This window comes from Lichenostomus cassidix, chromosome 4, assembly GCF_008360975.1.
Source record: "Lichenostomus cassidix isolate B80296 chromosome 4, HeHo_3.0, whole genome shotgun sequence".
Classification (NCBI taxonomy): Eukaryota; Metazoa; Chordata; class Aves; order Passeriformes; family Meliphagidae; genus Lichenostomus; species Lichenostomus cassidix.
The window spans coordinates 69,419,943-69,438,458 of record NC_139484.1 but is presented as its reverse complement, the minus strand read 5'-3'; the positions used below and the strand labels follow the sequence as shown (position 1 = coordinate 69,438,458).

The window sequence follows — 18,516 nt, the reverse complement described above, 5'->3', positions numbered from 1 at the left end:
TAGAGGAAGGCAGGAAGTATGTCATATAGAACTGTAGGTTTTTCTTTAAATCTGAGCCAAATTAACATTCTGGGACATAACACACCTCCTAAAAAAAAACCAAAAAAACAATAGTATTAAAAAAATAATCTAACCATTGAGTACTGACGTTAAATTATCATCAATTTCAAACTGAAATTGATCCTTTAAAAGCTAATATAGCCAAACATCTTTTTTGTTCTCCTTAACAATTGCAGCTGCTTCAATTCTGTTTAAATCCAGATCCCATTTTATTCATGCATGCATAGAATGAGGCCAAATGCTTGGGGACAAGGGTTCCCAGGGAATAAGTGATCCAATGAGCCATCTGTACACACATCATGTCTAATCAGGGTGAGGTGGGGAAACTGAAAATTATTAGATTATTAAAATATTGAAGTTTGGGAATCTTTCTTATTTCCTGGATTTTTGGTTAAGATCAATGAATTATATAAGCCAGTGATAAGAAACATGCACTTACATTACTTGGATAATTTCCCTCTCAGCAGTTCTCTGGAACCATCTACTTCTCTGCACTTGTATAGCCCACTCAAAGTCTGTGGAACACGAGTGGGCAATATAACACACAAATATTTCAAAAATTATCAAAATGGACATTATTTTTTATATGATTAAAAGAGAAAATTCAAAGTATTGAGAAATACTAGTAAAAAGAATTCACTTCTTTTAGAAGACCTCAACCATGACTCTTCCATTTTCTTCCATCTCAGTGTCACTGGCACTAAAAAACACTTGGAAAATCTATGGTTATGCAAGTTTGACTCTTCAGGTAAATTGAGGATTGTAGTGCTCTTTTTGCACCTTAGCAGCCTTTAATTCTGTACACATATGAGTTTAAATGCAACCCAAGCATGTATTATTGAATAGATAAGAATATTTAGTGAAGAAAGAGAAGGAGTGGAAGAGTCTGAGAGAAGGATATGATGAACATCACAGAATAACTTTCTGGCTTAGATGATACAGCAAAATCAGAGTATTTTGCATATCAAGTGCATTTCACTGAAGAAATTCCCTTTTAAAAAAGTCTCCTTTAAAGTAATATTAAATTGGAGCACCTCAGGAGAACATCAATGAGCAGCTGTTAGACCTCTCTCCTGGGAAAGCAGGCTCTTGTGCCTCCTGTCACATGCCTGAGCAGATAGGTAGGCAGAAATAGGGTAGTTTTGTGCTTTTTCAAACCTGTGATAAATCAGTATTGTTGATATATATTAGAGAAAAAAATTAAAGAACAGTTGTTTGAGAAAGCCCAGATTTAGCACGGAGCAGAGGGCTAGAACTCACACTATGTTAACTACATTAATCTGAGTATTTTGACTTGTCCAAAAATGTTTCTTAAAAATGTAGGCTTCTATTTTTCTTGGTTCAAAGATCAATATTTCTTAAAAATGTATGTTCTCAAATATTCAGAACTTCATGACTCACAATTGCTTCAAGAGTAGTTAAGCTAAGAGCTGCTTCCATAAAATACTCTGTGTTTGGATGAAACAATATTTTTTGAGAAAAGTCCTGTTGTGAAAACCTCTTAAGCATCTCAGGTCAAAATCAAGTCTCTGGTCCTGAAACAGAACCATTTCAGTCAGCGGGATTTCATCAGTGCAGCTCAGAATAGAATTTGCCCATTAGCATGTTTAAAGCATTTGCTCACTGCCAGAGTGCTACCTTAATTCACTTTTCTGAATAAACTTCAATTTCAGCACTCAGAAGCAATTTAATATTGTGGGCAAATGAAATTATTTCAATCATAATGTGAAGAAGCAGAAAGGGGTAAGTAATTGCAAATGAAATATAACTAAATAAGGATGTTATTTATTTTTGAAACTTTCAAATGTGTGCTACATGTCTGTAATAGAGCATATGGCTCCTTTTTGGCCCTAGGGATTTAGAGCTAGCTCTGCTTTGGCTGAAGAGGAATGCTGGAAATCAGCTAAAGAGCACCAGTTCTAGCTAAAGAATGACATTGCACCCATCCCTCAGGAGCAGAGGGGGAACAAACAGGCTTCTTCCAGCCATCTTTATGAGCACTTACAAGATGAAATGGGATTTTTGGGCCTACCTAGTGAAATGGATTTTTTTTCTGATACTGGCAACAGCTGGAAAGTTTGTCCAGGAATGAAGATTTAAGATTGATTTGGAAGTAAGATTGAAGCTTTATTTGATTATCTGGATGGCTGTATTTGCTCTCTCAAGCTGGAACCGTCTGAGAGACAACTGAGTGGTCAGAGCTGGTATTTACGTGGAACTAGGTGAGCTCAAGGTACTGAGTTCAAGGGGAAAGATAGAAAGAAAATGTTACTGTCTAGAATGAATGTAAAAGTTGATAGAGATGTTATAAAAGATCATGACAGCAATAGGGACAGGCAGAGACTACAGCGATGTGATTAGATAGTGATTCTTCTAAAAACCATTTAAAATCAAACAACTGAAATTGCTTTGCAGGAAGATAGTTCTCATGCTCAGTCTCCTGCTGCTTAATCTAATTCAGATTTTGCCTGAGACTTCAGATGGAAGCTTCTTTACCTGATCTGGGTTTTGCAACCGGTAAGGAAGGTAGTAAAAATTCCTAAGCAGGTTAAGGCAATCCGTACCACAAAACAGAACTGAAGATTAATGTCGATGTGGAGCAACTCCTAAAGCAGCCTAAAGCAATCAGGTAATTTATCGAATGGTCTGTGTTTGCCATCTAGTGGTACAAAGCCAGATTTTTTTCTCGCTGAATGAAGGCAGACACGACTGCTGAAATCTTCTGTCTCAGAAGCAAACCTCTCCCACAGGGAAATAGCCCAGCTTTCAGGATGATGGAGGTGATAAGTGTATAACTGTCCTTTCAGGAACCAAAATTTTTCAGCGCTTGACCCACCAGATTTAGGACTAGGTCATCAGCAAGTTAGCAAGGGTTATCCAGTTATTGCTCTGCAGCTCCAGTACCCTGGTCACTGTTCCAGTCTTTTGACCTTGCAGGTGTAGAGTCTAAAAATATTCAGGCACCCAACTGTTACTGCTTTCTGTGAGAATTCAACCAACTAAATACCACAGGGTTTTGAGATTATATTCTAACATCTTATAAACCACACTTATAAAACCCTCAGCCAAAGGCCTTCCAGATTTCTAGAGGCTTCAGCTTTCCTTTACAGCACCTCTATATGAAAACATGTGGTTATTTTCCAACCAGGAGAATGATCTACAATGAAACCAGCAGCTCATTAAAAAGTGTACAGGGAATATATACCATCCTGGCACTGGAACACATATACCTAAACATAAGCTGTAAGACTAGTTTCTTACAGACATTTCAAGAATATTTGAATAAACAATTAAGTAAAAGGATTAACTTTATTTCTCAGTTATGTCATATAGTAAATACAAGACAATTAATAGAAATATATTTTATCAGAAAAAGTTATATACAGCATGATACCTAAACATGATACTTACCTGGATTTCTTGCTATCTATAGCTTTTCAGAACATAATTATATATTGATTTTTGTCAGTAATAAGGAAGTTTAAACTAATTCCCACACCCCAATTATATATCAAATATTTTTAGGTTTTACTATAAAAAAACAAAGCTAGGAATTAAGAGCTGGAGTTTTCCTGGTATCCCTGTGATTCAGGAGAAGCTCTTCCTGGGATTTTCTCTTCTAAAAGTCACACAGAATTTTTTTAAACCCCTTTCAAAAGTCACAATGAATGAAAACAAAGCCATATAAATTGTATAGAGAACAAATCCCAGATGACTAAAACAAAGATTAATGAGACTGAATTAACTTTACTATGTAGTGTTAATCATATTAACACTAATATGATTCTGAAAAGTGTATTTATACAACACCACCACATATATAACAAAACATGTGGAAGGAAAATAAAAAAAAATTACATGCTATTAGCTATGGTCCCTTCTTTAAAAAAATTTATTGAATCTTCTATTTATTGAGCAGCTGCTGCGTTCACTCATTCATTCATCCACTCTTTCAACTGTTATTTATGTAATTAATTATTCAATCAATTGTTCACTAAGGGACCGTATATGATCTATGTTTTACAATTGACCTCAAAGAGCGAGGCAGCTGAATGCATCCGATAGAAAATAGAAAAAGGCATCGCAAGGTTCACAACAATTATCCAGGGTTCAAAGCCAAAAACTATTTCTTCCAGTCCATTGTCATATTCCGGGCGGCACCCGAACGCTGGTGGTATCCACAGCTGCAAGGAAAGAACGCCAGGCCAATATTAATCACCAGCCATACAAGTCAATAGCCCTTAATGACTGTGACTCCACCGTGCTGCAAATTGGTTTTAGAAATCCCTAAGAAATCCCTCCCTGTTGCTACTGGGGCCTGCTGGTGGAAGAGAGTTTCAGCTTCCACTGCTGCTACAGCTTTTGGACCGTTACTGAAAGGAGTCTAGGCTCACACATTCCACATTTAAATAAACTTTGCTCCCCAAAAACATATTCAATTATTCCAGAAATAAAATTTACTGCCTACAAACTACAGAACCATGCCATTTTAATATACTTATCAGACTTGAAAGGCTGAGAAGCTTTTGGGTATTAACTTGTGAATTTTGTTCAGAATGTCTTACCGAAAGGTTGCAGAGGAATAAAAACGCAGCGATGTTCTTCAAAATTCTCCTCTTGTTGTTAGTAACTGAGTTTGTACTGTAAAATGGGATATCTGAGGCCGAGTGCAAGACCAAATCATTGTCCTGACTCGTTTCTTCTTTGGCAACACCAGCACCATCATTTTCTCTCCTGCAGATGCTGCCCTTAAGCAGACAGGGTACGTCACCACTGTCACAAGTGGCTCTGCCATTGTAAGTCTCTTTGTGCAAGGAGGTGAGGGACAAGGTGCTCCCCCGAGATATGGTCACTATTCGAAGAGTTTTAATGTTGTCATTAGCCTTTTCCTGCTCGCGGTGGATGGATTCAATGATAAAGAGGTTCTGAATGTATTTCTCAATAATAACCAGAACAGAGTAGGGCAGGTTGTACCATGTGTATTTGGGATGACCATGGGCACAGATAATGGCAAGGATTGAGCCCCAGGAGAGCAGCCAGGACCCTGCAGCTGTGCCCACCAGCAGTTCTGCATCCAGTTTTCGAGCAGGATTCTTGGAATTATCCAGTGATCTATCTTCCCTTCTGTAGATGAGAAGGGCGACAATTCCAGCTGTGCACATGAGAGCCAACACGAAGATAGCGTGCAAGTAAAACATGGTGAGAGCCAACTCACTTTTGATTTTTGAACCTCCAATCTGAATTAAATACACAACAACTATGGCTATTGTGCTAGTTAAAACCATTAGTCCAGAAATCATTCCAACAGTTATGCCGTGGAATTTGAATGGAGTTTTGTTTTGCTGGTGGTGCTCAACTTTGCGGCCAATGTTCTTCCACAGGACATAGAGCATCGTGGATGCTAGGATGTGGTACTCTATGTTAAAGGGATATAGGTAATATATTCCTTGAGAAAATATCGAGCAGAGAGTTGTTGTTGTGCAATTGCATTGAGGTGCGTGATCATCTAGAACTAAAGGAGAAGGAGAGATGACTTAAGTGCATTATGAAATTTCTTGTTTAAAGTGAATAAATAAGACTTAAACAAAATAATGAAACACAAAAGGTAAGATTTGACTCAAACAACACCCAGTTACCCACCTAAGAAAAGGCCCTACTTCCCCATGCTTCACTGGAGTTTGAAAGCAGAAGCACCCCCAGCAGTTGTTAGAGAATGACCTGGGTTGGTAAAGACCTTCAAGATCATCTATTTCAAATCCCCTTGCTGTGGACAGGAAGTCTTCCACTAGAGCAGGATGCTCAAAGCGCCATCCAACCTGGTCTTGAACATTTCCAGGGATGGAGCATCCACAGCTTCTCTGAGCAACCTGTTCCAGTGCCTCAGCATCCTCACAGTGAAGAACTTTTTCTTTATATCTTCCTTATTCTAAATGTTTGCTGAATACTACTTGCACCATCTCACCAATGGTGAAAATTATTCATTATTAAAAAGGAAAAAAAGAACACTCAGGGCAAAATCCTTATCTTGTAAAGCAGCACTAATACTAATATTCCAATACCTCTGAGCCATCCCACTGAATCCTGTAGGACCACAGGCCACATGTAACCACTCTCCTGTGAAACACTTGCAAGATTATCCATGCTTGTTTTTTATGAATAACTTAGCAAATAGTAAACTCTCATTTTAACACTGATATGTTAATTTACATCTGTCATTTAGTAATGAAGTGGTTCCTCAGTGATGTTACTCCTCAAAAGAAATGTTCTCAAATAATATATTTGTTTAGAACTTGCAAGAAAACTACTGCGTTGATGGCATTTATGATAGTGATCATATAAGATTTTAGTATCAGCTAATTACCATTTGCCCCAGAATGACTATGCTGACATAGTCATGAATGACTCAGCTACATCCTACAGTGGCAGTATTTTGCATGAGTGAGATAGGGCAGGAATTTCAAAATGCACCAACCCTTTTGCTTACCTATAGTTATGTTCCCAAAACCAAGTGTGATTAGTCTTTCCTTATGTTCATTCAGTTGATGTTTTGACTCAGTTAACACACCATTTGTCCACAGGAGCAAATTTGTGAAAACAGAATGGATAACACCAAACCTACAAAATAAAGTAGTTATTGAAGGAATCTGCACAGATCTGTATATCCATATATGTGAAATGAAATGGATTAACTTTCTGTGTACAAGCTACATGGCACTATTTATCTGTCACTGCAGGGGGAGAGTTGAAAAATTATCACCAATCTCTAAAGATGTTCTGCAGTCACTGAATTTTAGACTTCCATAACCTCACAGAAATGCAACGTATTTAGTGGCCTAATGTATTAAACTATTAATAGGATGCTGGTTTTATTTCTTACGTTCCCTTACGTGATGAGTTTTAGTTTTTGGGCTGGACAAGCTTCAAGTTAGTGACTGAACAGTCTGAACAGGATTAATTTTTTTGCAAGTCATATTTCACTACCTTCTGCAGTGCTCCTTCGTATTTGTTGTGTCTGATCTTTCATCACAGATACCACTGCCTTGTGCAATCTAGCCCATGCATTTTGGTCTCCTGGAGAGAGCTGAAGTTGATGGAGGGCTTTATTCCATTCAAAGTTCTGCTACAAATGAGAGTAGGTCTCCATGCATTTTTGAAACTCCTGGCCTCTGACAAGCCATTTCAGCTTGGTGAAACAGAATGGCATTGGAGAAAGGAGTGTATTAATGGTTCTGAACTTCCTAATAAATCGAGATGAAAATTGTTCTCCATTGTACTCCCTTTTTTTGCAGAAGGTCATGGTGTCTCTTTCCTAGGCAAAATCCTTTCACCTACATTCTGCCAGGTGTTCTGCACCTGAGGCTGCTCATGTCTCTTCACCAAGAAACAGTTCTTTATTACAGCACTGTTCTCAGCAATAAACTTGCAGTTAGAAATTTTTAAACTCTGCTTATAAACAGAGCTGATATCACCAGCTGACATTGCAAACATTGCTGACATCTGTGACCACTCCCTTCCTTGACATGGGGTTTGAACACTTACCCAAGAGAGCAGAACAAATGGACAACCTTCACCACAGATGATGTTTTTGAGTAAATTTATTTTACCTCCTATAGAAACTGGTCAGCTCATTGATAACTTTAAAATTACTTCAAAAATTATGATATTTTCTTACTTATATTCTATGTACAGACAGATTAACATACATTACTCCGCCTTCTCACAAAACCAGAAAACACATTGGATCTGATTTGGTGCACAGGATACCACCAGGGAGGTTGTGTTTCCCAGTGCATTTGCACAGCTGAATCTACCACAGCTGTGAGGTGTGGTTGACATGCCTGAGGGATGGGATACCAGAAGGACCTGGATGAGCTCAAGAAGTGGCCTAATGGGAACATTATGATGCTCAAAAAGACAAGTACAAGGTCCTGCACCTGGGTCAGGGCAAGCCCCAGAATCAACAGAGGCTGGAAACATTCAAGGCCAGGTTGGATGGGCCTCTGAGCAACCTGATCTGGTTGAAGGTGTCCCTGCCTATTGCAGAGTGATTGGACTAAATGACTTCTAAAGGTTTCTTGCAACCCAAACTATTCTGTGTGTCTATGACCTGGTTCTAAAAGGGTGCTTTCCATACAAATCAATATAAAATACCTCAGATACATTGCATTGACTTCAGGTTGGTGATGCAGATTTCCTTTCAGTAGCTAAATAAAGAAAACATAATATAGTGCATAGTTTTAAAACACATACATGATGCTTCCTTCCTAAGTGACTCTGTGGCTGTCACCATACATTCCCAGATCCCTCTCTCATGAGAAAAATATATCTATTCTGTGACTATTGTATATTTAAAAATATAAGTACAGTTTAAAGAAGGGTAAATGGAGCTGCTTTCTATGTAACTGCTCTATTTCTTTCTACTTAATGCAATCAAGAGGAGAATCAATCTCTGTATATTTTCTAGGTCCCCCATGAAATGAAACTTTGGTGTTAAAGCACTGTGCAGACCTACACCTATTACCATGCCAGAGGAGGATCAGACCCACTTTACCTTTCAAGTGTTTTGAAAGACTGGATAACATCCTTTGCATGACACCACAGGAAGTACACCTAAATGAAAGAAATACAGAGAAATATCATTATTTGTTACTCATGAGCATGTGTAACACAAAGAAAGGAAAGTGCATCTGTAGATAGACACACCAATGTTTAAAACTTCTGATTTAAGCTGAGGCAGCTCCATTTCCACACATGTGAAAGAGCTCATGATCTTCTGTGATATTCATATAGAACCTGAGATTTTTTATATGAAAAATCAGTAGCTTAACAGTAGAAAGTCTAACTACCACAGCCAAAACATATTTTCCTTCTGTATCTGAAGAGATTTTATTTGAATGACAAAAGAAATAAAGCCACTGGCTGTGAATACGGGTATGATTGCTGCAGGGCATGGTGATACTAAGTTTTAATAATTTATTAAATATATTAAATTCTATGAAGGGAAAGAGATTGATGAAAGAATGCCAGGCTTGATTAATAAAACAACAGATGCCCAGGAAGCATGAGAAAAGTTAGTACTAACTGCCTGAGAAATAACCCTATTAAGAGCACAGCCGTTGCGCTCAGGGATAGTGCAGAAAACTCAAACAAGGAATAAAAGAGAGATAACAACAATGAGTTAGCAAGTCAAGGACAAAGAAGAATAAAATTAGAACTCTCTGTTTGTGAGAGCATAATGGAGACCTCAGAAAAACCAAGTGCAGATAGGTTCAAGAAGAGCTGTACCAATATTCCTCGGGGATGTCAGGGTGACAATGGGAGTCCTTTTTACTCCCAATAATTCCTAGGATACTGAACTCCACAGTAAGTGAACTGTCAGGAGAGAAAGAGTCCTAAGATTCTCTTGGAAACCTGCCTGGTTTTGTATTCCAGAAATGGTCTGAAAAGTGATAAGAACTTTGGGTTCTTCTGCAGCAATCAGGGTAACTGAAGCCCATTTTACCACAGCATCCATTACTGCAGGGCACCTCCACAGCCACTGTTGTCTGAGGCATTAAATGTCTCATTTTGGAAAAAGTTAGGCAAATGCAGTTCTTTACGGCTCACCTATGCTACCCAGCAATAACAATTCCTCTAATGAAGCATTTTTGAATGAGAGGAGTGGCCGCTGTAAAATCCCAACAGTAAAGACTAAAATATTTAATGTAGGCTTCAACTGAAATCAAATTGAAATTACCTTAGTCTCTATTGTCAAGTTCAATTTCTGATCCTGGGATAAATGCAGTAAAATCTGACAACAGATCTAAAACATTTCTTCAAAACTTAAAAAAATGTAAGTTTTGAAGATCTGTTAAGACACGAGAAAGTGGGAAAGAATAGGAAGTGTCAGTAAAGAAATAGCATAAAATCCAATTTTTGCTCACAGAATATTCATTGCCTCCAGGGGACTTCTGCCTGCAGAAGAATATAATGCACAGCCTGCCCTGGGAGGGCAGGTGCATGTTAGTTCATACATGGGTGCAGTACAGACATATTAATATCATAGGACATCTCATTTAGAGTAAATTACACCAGGATCTGATACATATCCTGCAGAAAACAAATCCTTTGTGGTTTAGATTACATATGTTAGGGTTGTTCTCTGGTGTGATTTCATCCATTATTTCAAAGTCATGAGACAGATTTGTGTTAGGTAAGTATATATGGCAAATTACTTTTTAAATTTAACTTTTTCTTTGATTGCTCAGGCTAACATTCAAGTGTTCATTATTTTAAGCTCTGCAGATGATAAATTCAGACACACTGGGTGATGTAAAACTTAAATTAGAATTTTTGTTGCTTTTGTGCAGCATTTTTATTCACCATTCCTGCACACTCCAGTTCATGGTGGCTGGAAACATTGTCAGCTCAGGGTCACTGGCTGTAATGAAGAATACTGCGTTCAGATCAGCAGGGCAGAAGGGTTTAATTCTGTTGGGGTTTTTTTCAGAGATAAAGAAGTTGCAGGACATGGAGAGTGGATATTACAAGAATATTGAAGAATATGAAATTAAGGTTACTTCAACCAACTCAGAATTTCACCCTCAGAGAAAGACATAGATGGGGTGAGAGTTACTGTTTAAATTGTAATGCTTTTTTTTTAACTGTTGAAGAAAGCAGAAAGATGTAGGTTGTTCAAAAGCTCATTTACATGCAACCACAACTGCAAGGAAAACCTTTCTTTTCTTTCTGAATGACAAACATCTTGGAAAATTCACAAAAGTGCCTGGCTATGATTGAGTATCTCAGTTGAGTGGCTTTTCCTTTCCTTCTTCCCTACAAACCTGCTGACAGGGGTTCAGAGGGATTAATGTGAGAACCAATCAGCTATGGAGTGTCACCACACACTGTAGACCCAAAGCCTAACGACAAACAGGCAGCTGGAATCTTTCACAGGAGTCACTGACTGTGTTTGCTACTGTGCAGCCACTGATGAGAATAACCAAATGCTTCTAGAAGGAATATCCGTGTTCATTTGTTGCAGGAAAGTTGTGCAAGTGTTTTTTGAGCCAATTAGGATGGGTTTTGTCCCCTTTGACTTGTCAGTCTTACACCTCCAACCACGGTGAGGTGTCAGACAGATTGGATTGAATTTCTGTGGCAAGTTCTGCATACTGAAAGAAGGGAATTGTCTTTAGCCAAGGTACTCATTTCAGTCTGTGAATTCTGAAAATTATGGATGTAACTTTAAGTAAAAAACAGCCCATGAAACTTCAACTACAGGAGAGCATTTTCTGATTGTTCTATTTGATTATATCCGTTTTGATATCCTCGTGAATTTCATGGCTGAGCAACTTCATGTTGCAAAGCTTGAATTAAAACATAGGAAATATATACATGCACAAGCATTTAATCCTCAAAATTGTCCTGTGATATGTTTAGAAACCAAATTAGTGTAAAATCCACTGATGACAAGATAAAATATAATTTTGGTAAGAAATAAAGATTAATATAAAACTGCAAACAGCGACTTTTACCTGTAAGATGGTGTGCACAGCATGTGTAACAGGAAAAATGCCTTCAGTTGGTGATAAACAGTTTGAAAAATCAACATAATATCCAATTTTAAAGGAGTCCAGAATTAAGGTAATCACTGCAAATAATGTAATCCCACCTACAAATGAAAAAGATATTAGAAAATTTCAGTGTATAGTTATAGTGTCTAGAGACTGTTTGTAAAATATATTAAAATCTATTCAGGGGAATGAAAGTTGATCAATATCTGTGTTCTTTTTCAGGGAAATAAGGGTAGATTGATGTTCATGAAGATAATTGACTCAATGAAATAAGTGCCTCTAATTTGCAAAAGCCTCTGCCCAGTGTGTTAAGCAAGGACATCACAGGACAGCCCCTGCATGGTCAGTGTGGAGTCACCAGCCCAGCGCTGACCAGCACCTTGCAGAGAGCCCAGCTCTGGGCAGGATCAGCCTCCCGAGTGGCAGTGGCACTGAAGCAGCCATGCAGTGCATGAATTACTGTCCTGGGCAGCCCCACAGCAAACAGGGCACTTGTGAGAGGCTGAGCAGTCACCCTACAGAGCCTCAGCCCAAACCCTCTGCAGGGGGAAGAGCACAATCTCTTGGTGTGCCCTCCCCATGGCTCTGGGGTTACACTAACTCAGAGACCACAAATACAATGAGCTGGATGGCTTGTTCTCCTAGAAAGGAGACAAAGATTTAATTTCAACATCTATATTTCACACAGACACGATATCCTAGTATATTACTCTAAATATCCTAAAGAACATTGAAATACATTTCCCCTTGTTTATTTATTTATTATTATTATTATTATTATTATTATTATTGGGGTTATACCTGTATGACTAAGCACAATTGACAATAAGATTACTGAACCAAAGTCTAAGGTCTTCATTTATTTGGTTTTGGTTTGTTTTGAGTGTTTTCTTTGTGGTTCAGGTTTTTTTAATTTTTCTTGAGGCTTTTACTCAAACAAACTTTCGCTCGATTTAATACGGACTTTTTGATAAAGACTAGATACAAATTTATCCATGGACCTTAACCAGACCTTACAATATAAACCAGCATCAGTATCTTAATCTTTCTTTGCAATTCCTCACAGAGTAAATAACATCACTAGTGTTGACTTTGATGAATATTTATCTTTTATAAGGGGCCACAACCCAACTTTCATAGAAGTAGCACATGTTCCACTTGACTTGTGGTAATAAAAAAGTAACACTAAATTATTTTTTTAAATTAATAATGTTTTATTCTCAAAGTTGCATTGATAAAAATTAAGTAGAAATTATATAAACACACTGCAATTTTGTTTATTTCATTGACCCTTTAAAATTAAACAAAAATAGACTTCAGAAACCTTTTTAATCACAAGAGTATGAATTCCAGTTGGGTTTTATGTCTCTGTTTTACAACCTCTCTATAATAAAAACAATGTCAAATTACTGATTCAGTGCAATTTCTACCATGAGTTAAAAATTTTTGCTTTAATATTGCAAAATCCAAAACCTCAGCTCTGCACTTCATGCATGTGTGTAATTCCACACAGGTTTTAGGTCAACTAATTTGTATTCTAACATGTGCAACAGGACTAGAGCCCACATTTAAATAGATACACCATTTTTATTTTATATGATAGTAAATGGTATCCCAAAATGCAAAATTATGGGCTAATCTTGAGATCAAATTAAATGTTTCCTTTCCCATCTAAAGAATGTAAATAATTCTCAAATAAATTAGAATTGGTAGTTCTGAAATAATTCTGCCTGAGGTACCTAGACATACTGTGAGCAAGGTGTTAGACTAGATGACCTTCAGAAGTGCCTTCCCACCTAAATTATTCAGTGATTGATTTTGTGGTTCATGGTTTATTCAGAAAGTATGCTGGAAACAGCCTATTGGTCTGAAATACATCAATTTGAGGGACTTCACGTGTGTTATGATTGCTTCAATAAGAAGGCAAAAGCTATCTTGTGAAGCAAAAAGATTATAAATTACTGTCCTCTGGGGATGAGAAGACTTTATGTGACTCTTTTAATGTTAGATTGTTTAATTTATTCAAATGGTATTCAGACAGGAATTTTAGTTTTAGAATTTTAGACAGGAAATTTAGATTCTGGGAATCACTCAGGTGGCCACACTACAAATGTACACAAAGTGTCCAACATGCTTATTTATGGGCTTCAAACAAGAACATACTAATCTGCTAAGTCAAAAATCAAAGCACAACCATAATGACCACTCATATGGTATGTTAATAGCTTTTGTGTTAACTTTTTGTGATGGATACTTCAGTAGTATATACTAATACTAAATGGATACCAATAATTTCAAGGAAGATAATTCCACCACTTAACAATTTCCATTTAAAATTTTAAGAAACATGAAATTATTACTGTTGAGCATGGTTTCTTTTTTTTTTTTCAAACGTTCATTGAAACCTGTATATCTTAAGGGATCAATAATATGATTTTCAATACTGCTAAACACTGGCTTATTTCTTTCTGTTAACCATCAAGAAGAAAAAAAAATAATGACACAGTTGCAAAAATACCACTCTCACCTTAGTGTTCAAATAACTGGCAATTCAATGCAGGAAGTAAAAAGATGCAAGTTGAAGTTTGCCAAGGGCTTTTTAAGTTGACCAGTTGTCAGGGCTTTAAGAAGAAGCTGCACTGCTAAAGAATGTGATAAAATAAAGCTGTTTGTGAAGCCAACTGATTTTCATTTTGAGTTCTCTGGCTCACTTTGCTGAACTTTCCCAAAAAATGGTCAGAGAGTTTTTCCTAGCAGGAGAGTGTCCTTAGAGGAATAACATTTAGAATAAGTCAAGGAAAGAGTTCCCAAAGTTCCCTGTGGTTATCTGGGTCAGGATAACTGTGTTGTATTAAAGACAAAGTTCTCCCACAAACTTTTCCCACATTCAGACTACAGGAGTGGTTCTTGGTCAACCAGGCAGGCAGGAAGACAACCAAGCTTGAGAGTTCACACAGTTGACCCCTTAGAGCAAAAATGCTCAAGGAAACCTTCCTGTGAGCAATTCTTGCAAACTGATCATCCATCCTTCTAGCATTGCTAAACATCTAAAAGGAATCAGTTATAGGAGGTTTTTGTTCAACCATTCCATTTCAACATTTGTAAGAGCAAAATGGTCTAAGTAGACAACTGCCACCACTTTTACTAAAATGATATTCACAGTTTGAAAGTATTCATGAAAATACACTCATTTTATACTGTTTAATACAAGGACATTTGCTCTGGCTAGTAAAAAATTGCAGAAAACTTTCTGTGGAAAAACTCAAAACAAAATATATCTGTCCCACTCCATCCTCCCCTTTCATTTTTGGACTTTTAGACTTTCAGATAAAAGATTTCTATGACAAAAGCACTGATAAAGAGGAGGGCAAGGAGGATCTTGGCAGAGGAATTGCCACCTGAGTTTTTCCTTAGCTCAAATAAGTTTTCTTTTACCAATAGAGGATAAAGGAGTTGTACAGACTTGTTGTAACTACAAGAAACTCCCAAGAATAGGAAAGTGTAGGTCATTCCCTAAGGGGAAATTTGTTGAATTGCAGCCTAGACATCCAAGAGAAGCCATGGAAGCCGCACCACTTGAGAAGCCAGTACAAAGAGCCACCCTGTGCTGGTAAAAGAAATGGATAAAGTAACCCAGTAGCTCAATCCAGGATCTTATTTCTAAGTTTCTGTGACTCCTTATATTCTGTAGGACAAATGAAATGCTGTGAATGTGTTGCCAAAAGAAAGAGGGCAGAGGATCCTGCTGTACTTACCCATGCTAGGCAGTATTTACTCCATATTTAGGAGGGGAAAGCTATCTTCTGAGTAACAAAAGCATAGCTTAATCCAAGTTAGGATCAAATTAAGTCTTGAATGAATTTCAGGAGTTTGTGAGCCACATAAGCTAATAAATGAAAAATGCTTGAGAGATAAATATTCCCTTGCAAAATAGTAAATAATCGAGAGGAACAGTTAAACTGTTGGTATGTGAACTCCATACATTTCAGGAAAGAGTCTACAGACCATGGCTGTACGTTAGATATTAAAAAAAAAAGATTTTCTGTCAGCAATTCATACACAAATGTTAACAGTTGCAAAGAAAATAAATGACACACAAGCTCTTAGATTGAGAACAAACTAGATTTCCATAGCACAACCTTTTCAAAATAATCAGGTGTCAGGTGGTCCTGGAATTTTCATTTAGATATTTCATTAGCTGCTGTGAAAATTAACTGTCGTCTCATTGTTAGTAGGTAGGAAACATTTTATGGAAAAGCTCTTTTATAACATTCCACTTAAAATACTTACTTTCCAATCTGTCATTTACAGTGCTGAGACTGGAGGAGCAAGAGGTTGGTAAAACTGGGGTTGCCTGTTATTCCACAAAGCACTGATGTAGGCTGTTTCTTTTTCTTGGTTCCCAGAAACACAGCACTCCCATCATTACAACTCTGTGATGTGCTCCCCAAACACCTTCTCCCAGAATATGTTTATATCCTCACTCCAGTACGCACCTGACTCTGAAGATAAGGGCCAGCATATCCCACCACCACCCTTCCAAACTTGTATACTTTTTCTGCAAGCGAATGCTCATGTTAGATTCCTTGTTTAACTGCTTTATGTACTAATCTACAAATTGATCTGGTCAGAGTTTTTATCCTCTTCTGTCTAACAGTAGATGTTTCTAAAGTATCACTGTACACATATAAATGGGAATGTCTGATATAAACTGGTATTAGAGGACACTTGAGGACCTTTCTAACTGGTACTATCATAAAGTAAGTCACATTATACCATCTGGAAAAGGTGATAATTCCTCCAAAAGAGCTGCAAGACACCAACAAAATTGTCTCTTCCACTAGCTATATTTCATTTCTCAAGTGTCGCCAAAGCAGCTCGGTAAGGAAAAAAGGTGCCATAGCTTTTAGCACTATAAATGGTGGTCTGGAAAGTGGGGATGTTTATCAAACAGCTTTCCCATACAATCTCCTAGTATGTTCAGCTTATGCATATATTTACTTTAGAGTGCGCTGCATGTGCATTCAGTTTGTGAATACCAGGATGGCTCCCGGTAGGGATGGAGAGGGGAACAAAGAGGTAGCAGACACAGGTGATGGCACAGGTGTCTCCTGTGCTGTACCACCCTTTGTGCCACCGGCCCGTACTCACACTTCAGCCAGCGGGCTCCGGCGTGCGTGTCCTTGTCTCGGATCAGCCTCCTCTGCGTGCAGCTCCTGCACAGGTACCACAGCATCCACAGCAGCTGGATGAGCATCAGCGTGATCAGGTAGGAGAGCAGGTGGCTCTTGCTGATGCCCACGGCATGCACAGCCCAGGCGAAGGTGAGCAGCAGCCCGGCCAGGAACAGGTTGATGCCGTACTGGCTGCTGAGGATCTCGGCGTTTTTCTGCGGGTAGCTGCCGCCCAGCGCGGGGCACCCGGCGGCTTTCTCCATCTCCCCCTCCGCCCGGCAGGAGCTGCAAGCAGGCGGCCCCGCTTGCCCGGGGAGCCCCGAGCCCGCCGCTGGCCCGTCCCCCATCGCCGCGGGGGCGGAGCGGCTGCTGGCCCTGGCCGTGCCCTGCCCGGGGCGGAGGTCTCCGGCTGCCGGGGCAGCTCTGCTCTGCGGGAAAGGCTGCTCAGGTTTTTGCGGGGCAGTCTGGCCTCAGACTCACAACAGCTGGGGTCCAGACTAGAGTAAGAAGTTACTCGGACGAAGGTTAGTCCGGAGCCAGGCGGTCATGTCCCTTGCGGAGGGGCAGGTGAGCCCGGTCCGGCTGGCCGTGGTGAGGGACATGGGGTTATGTCCGTGTTGAGACCTGTGCGGTGCTCCCTGGACAGGGAGATGGGAAAGACTCGTGTGTTGAAGGAAGCCCCGGCCCGATGGCTGGAAAGCCGAGGAGCGGCCAGAGCCTGCCGTGCAGCCCAGGAGCCAAGGGCTGCTGATGGAGCTCCTCTGCACAGGGGTGGCAGTGGGATCACCTGTGTCCTGCACACTCTGGGACATCCTCCTTTGGGCAATCGGTCCTTTCACTGGTAGTACAGAACCTCGGTTTTCAGGAATTCTCTAATCCTTTCAAAAGCGTCAATTTACCTTACTTTTTTTAGAAAGTCCCATTCTGACAACACAGTATTATAGGAATTGCTAGCTGGAGAAGCAACTACTGAGTTTAAAGTAGCAAAAGCTTCTGCAGAATTTAGTCCACTTCCTATTTATTCATTTCCCCAATATTTAAAATCATTTTAAGTATTGAACCTTTCCTACGTAAACTGAGTTCTGTTAACTTCATGTATTTGGGTACAGAGCCATAGCTTGGAGGCCAAATACCAAGACAGACTCGTCGTGGTTCTGCCCAGGCAAGTCTTACGTTTTTTACTCTTACCTGTTGGTCACATATTGATTACCCAAAACATTGGTTTTTACAGTGAGTGACCCACATCTCTCATGCAATTAGGCCACTAGTTCAACTATGTTGAAAAAAAAAAGGATAGATTGAAAATACAGCATCCATTTTACTCCACTTCCTCTGGCAAAACATAGAAGTCATTTTAAGTTTTTTCTTTTCTGAAGCCAGAAATTAATAGAGGATTTTTTTCTTATATAACACAGAACACTTTTGAACTGACATATAAGTGTCTAGCGTTCACAATCCTCTTAAAGAACAGGGAAGACAAACAAAATGGCAGAAAGGTGGAATGAGTGAATTCTGGACAATCACCTATGTAGGTAAAAAAAAAGAAGTAGTAGTTTGTGCCCTTTATTCATTTTGCCCCATTCTCAAGAAACAGGTACTTTAAGCCATCTGCAAATTTTCCTTCTGAAGAATGCACTTAACTGGAAGCCAGCCCTATGTTTCTGCCTGGCCTGTAACAGAAATATAACTTAAAAGCATAACTAGTCAAACAGTTCAGGCTTCAACCA

The 18,516-nt window shown here is 38.9% G+C and overlaps 1 protein-coding gene across 1 annotated transcript; it reads right to left on the bottom strand.

The window, feature by feature from the left end:
- Window positions 1-3,466: 3,466 nt before the first annotated feature.
- On the bottom strand, window positions 3,467-17,072 carry OTOP1 (otopetrin 1). The gene is made up of 6 exons (XM_085059911.1): window positions 16,767-17,072; window positions 11,577-11,713; window positions 8,612-8,670; window positions 6,545-6,675; window positions 4,626-5,572; window positions 3,467-4,244 (listed from the first exon to the last, which is right to left on the bottom strand). The coding sequence occupies exons 1-6, from the start codon at window positions 17,050-17,052 to the stop codon at window positions 4,074-4,076; spliced, it is 1,731 nt and encodes a 576-aa protein (XP_084916037.1). The 5' UTR covers window positions 17,053-17,072; the 3' UTR covers window positions 3,467-4,073.
- Window positions 17,073-18,516: the final 1,444 nt, after the last annotated feature.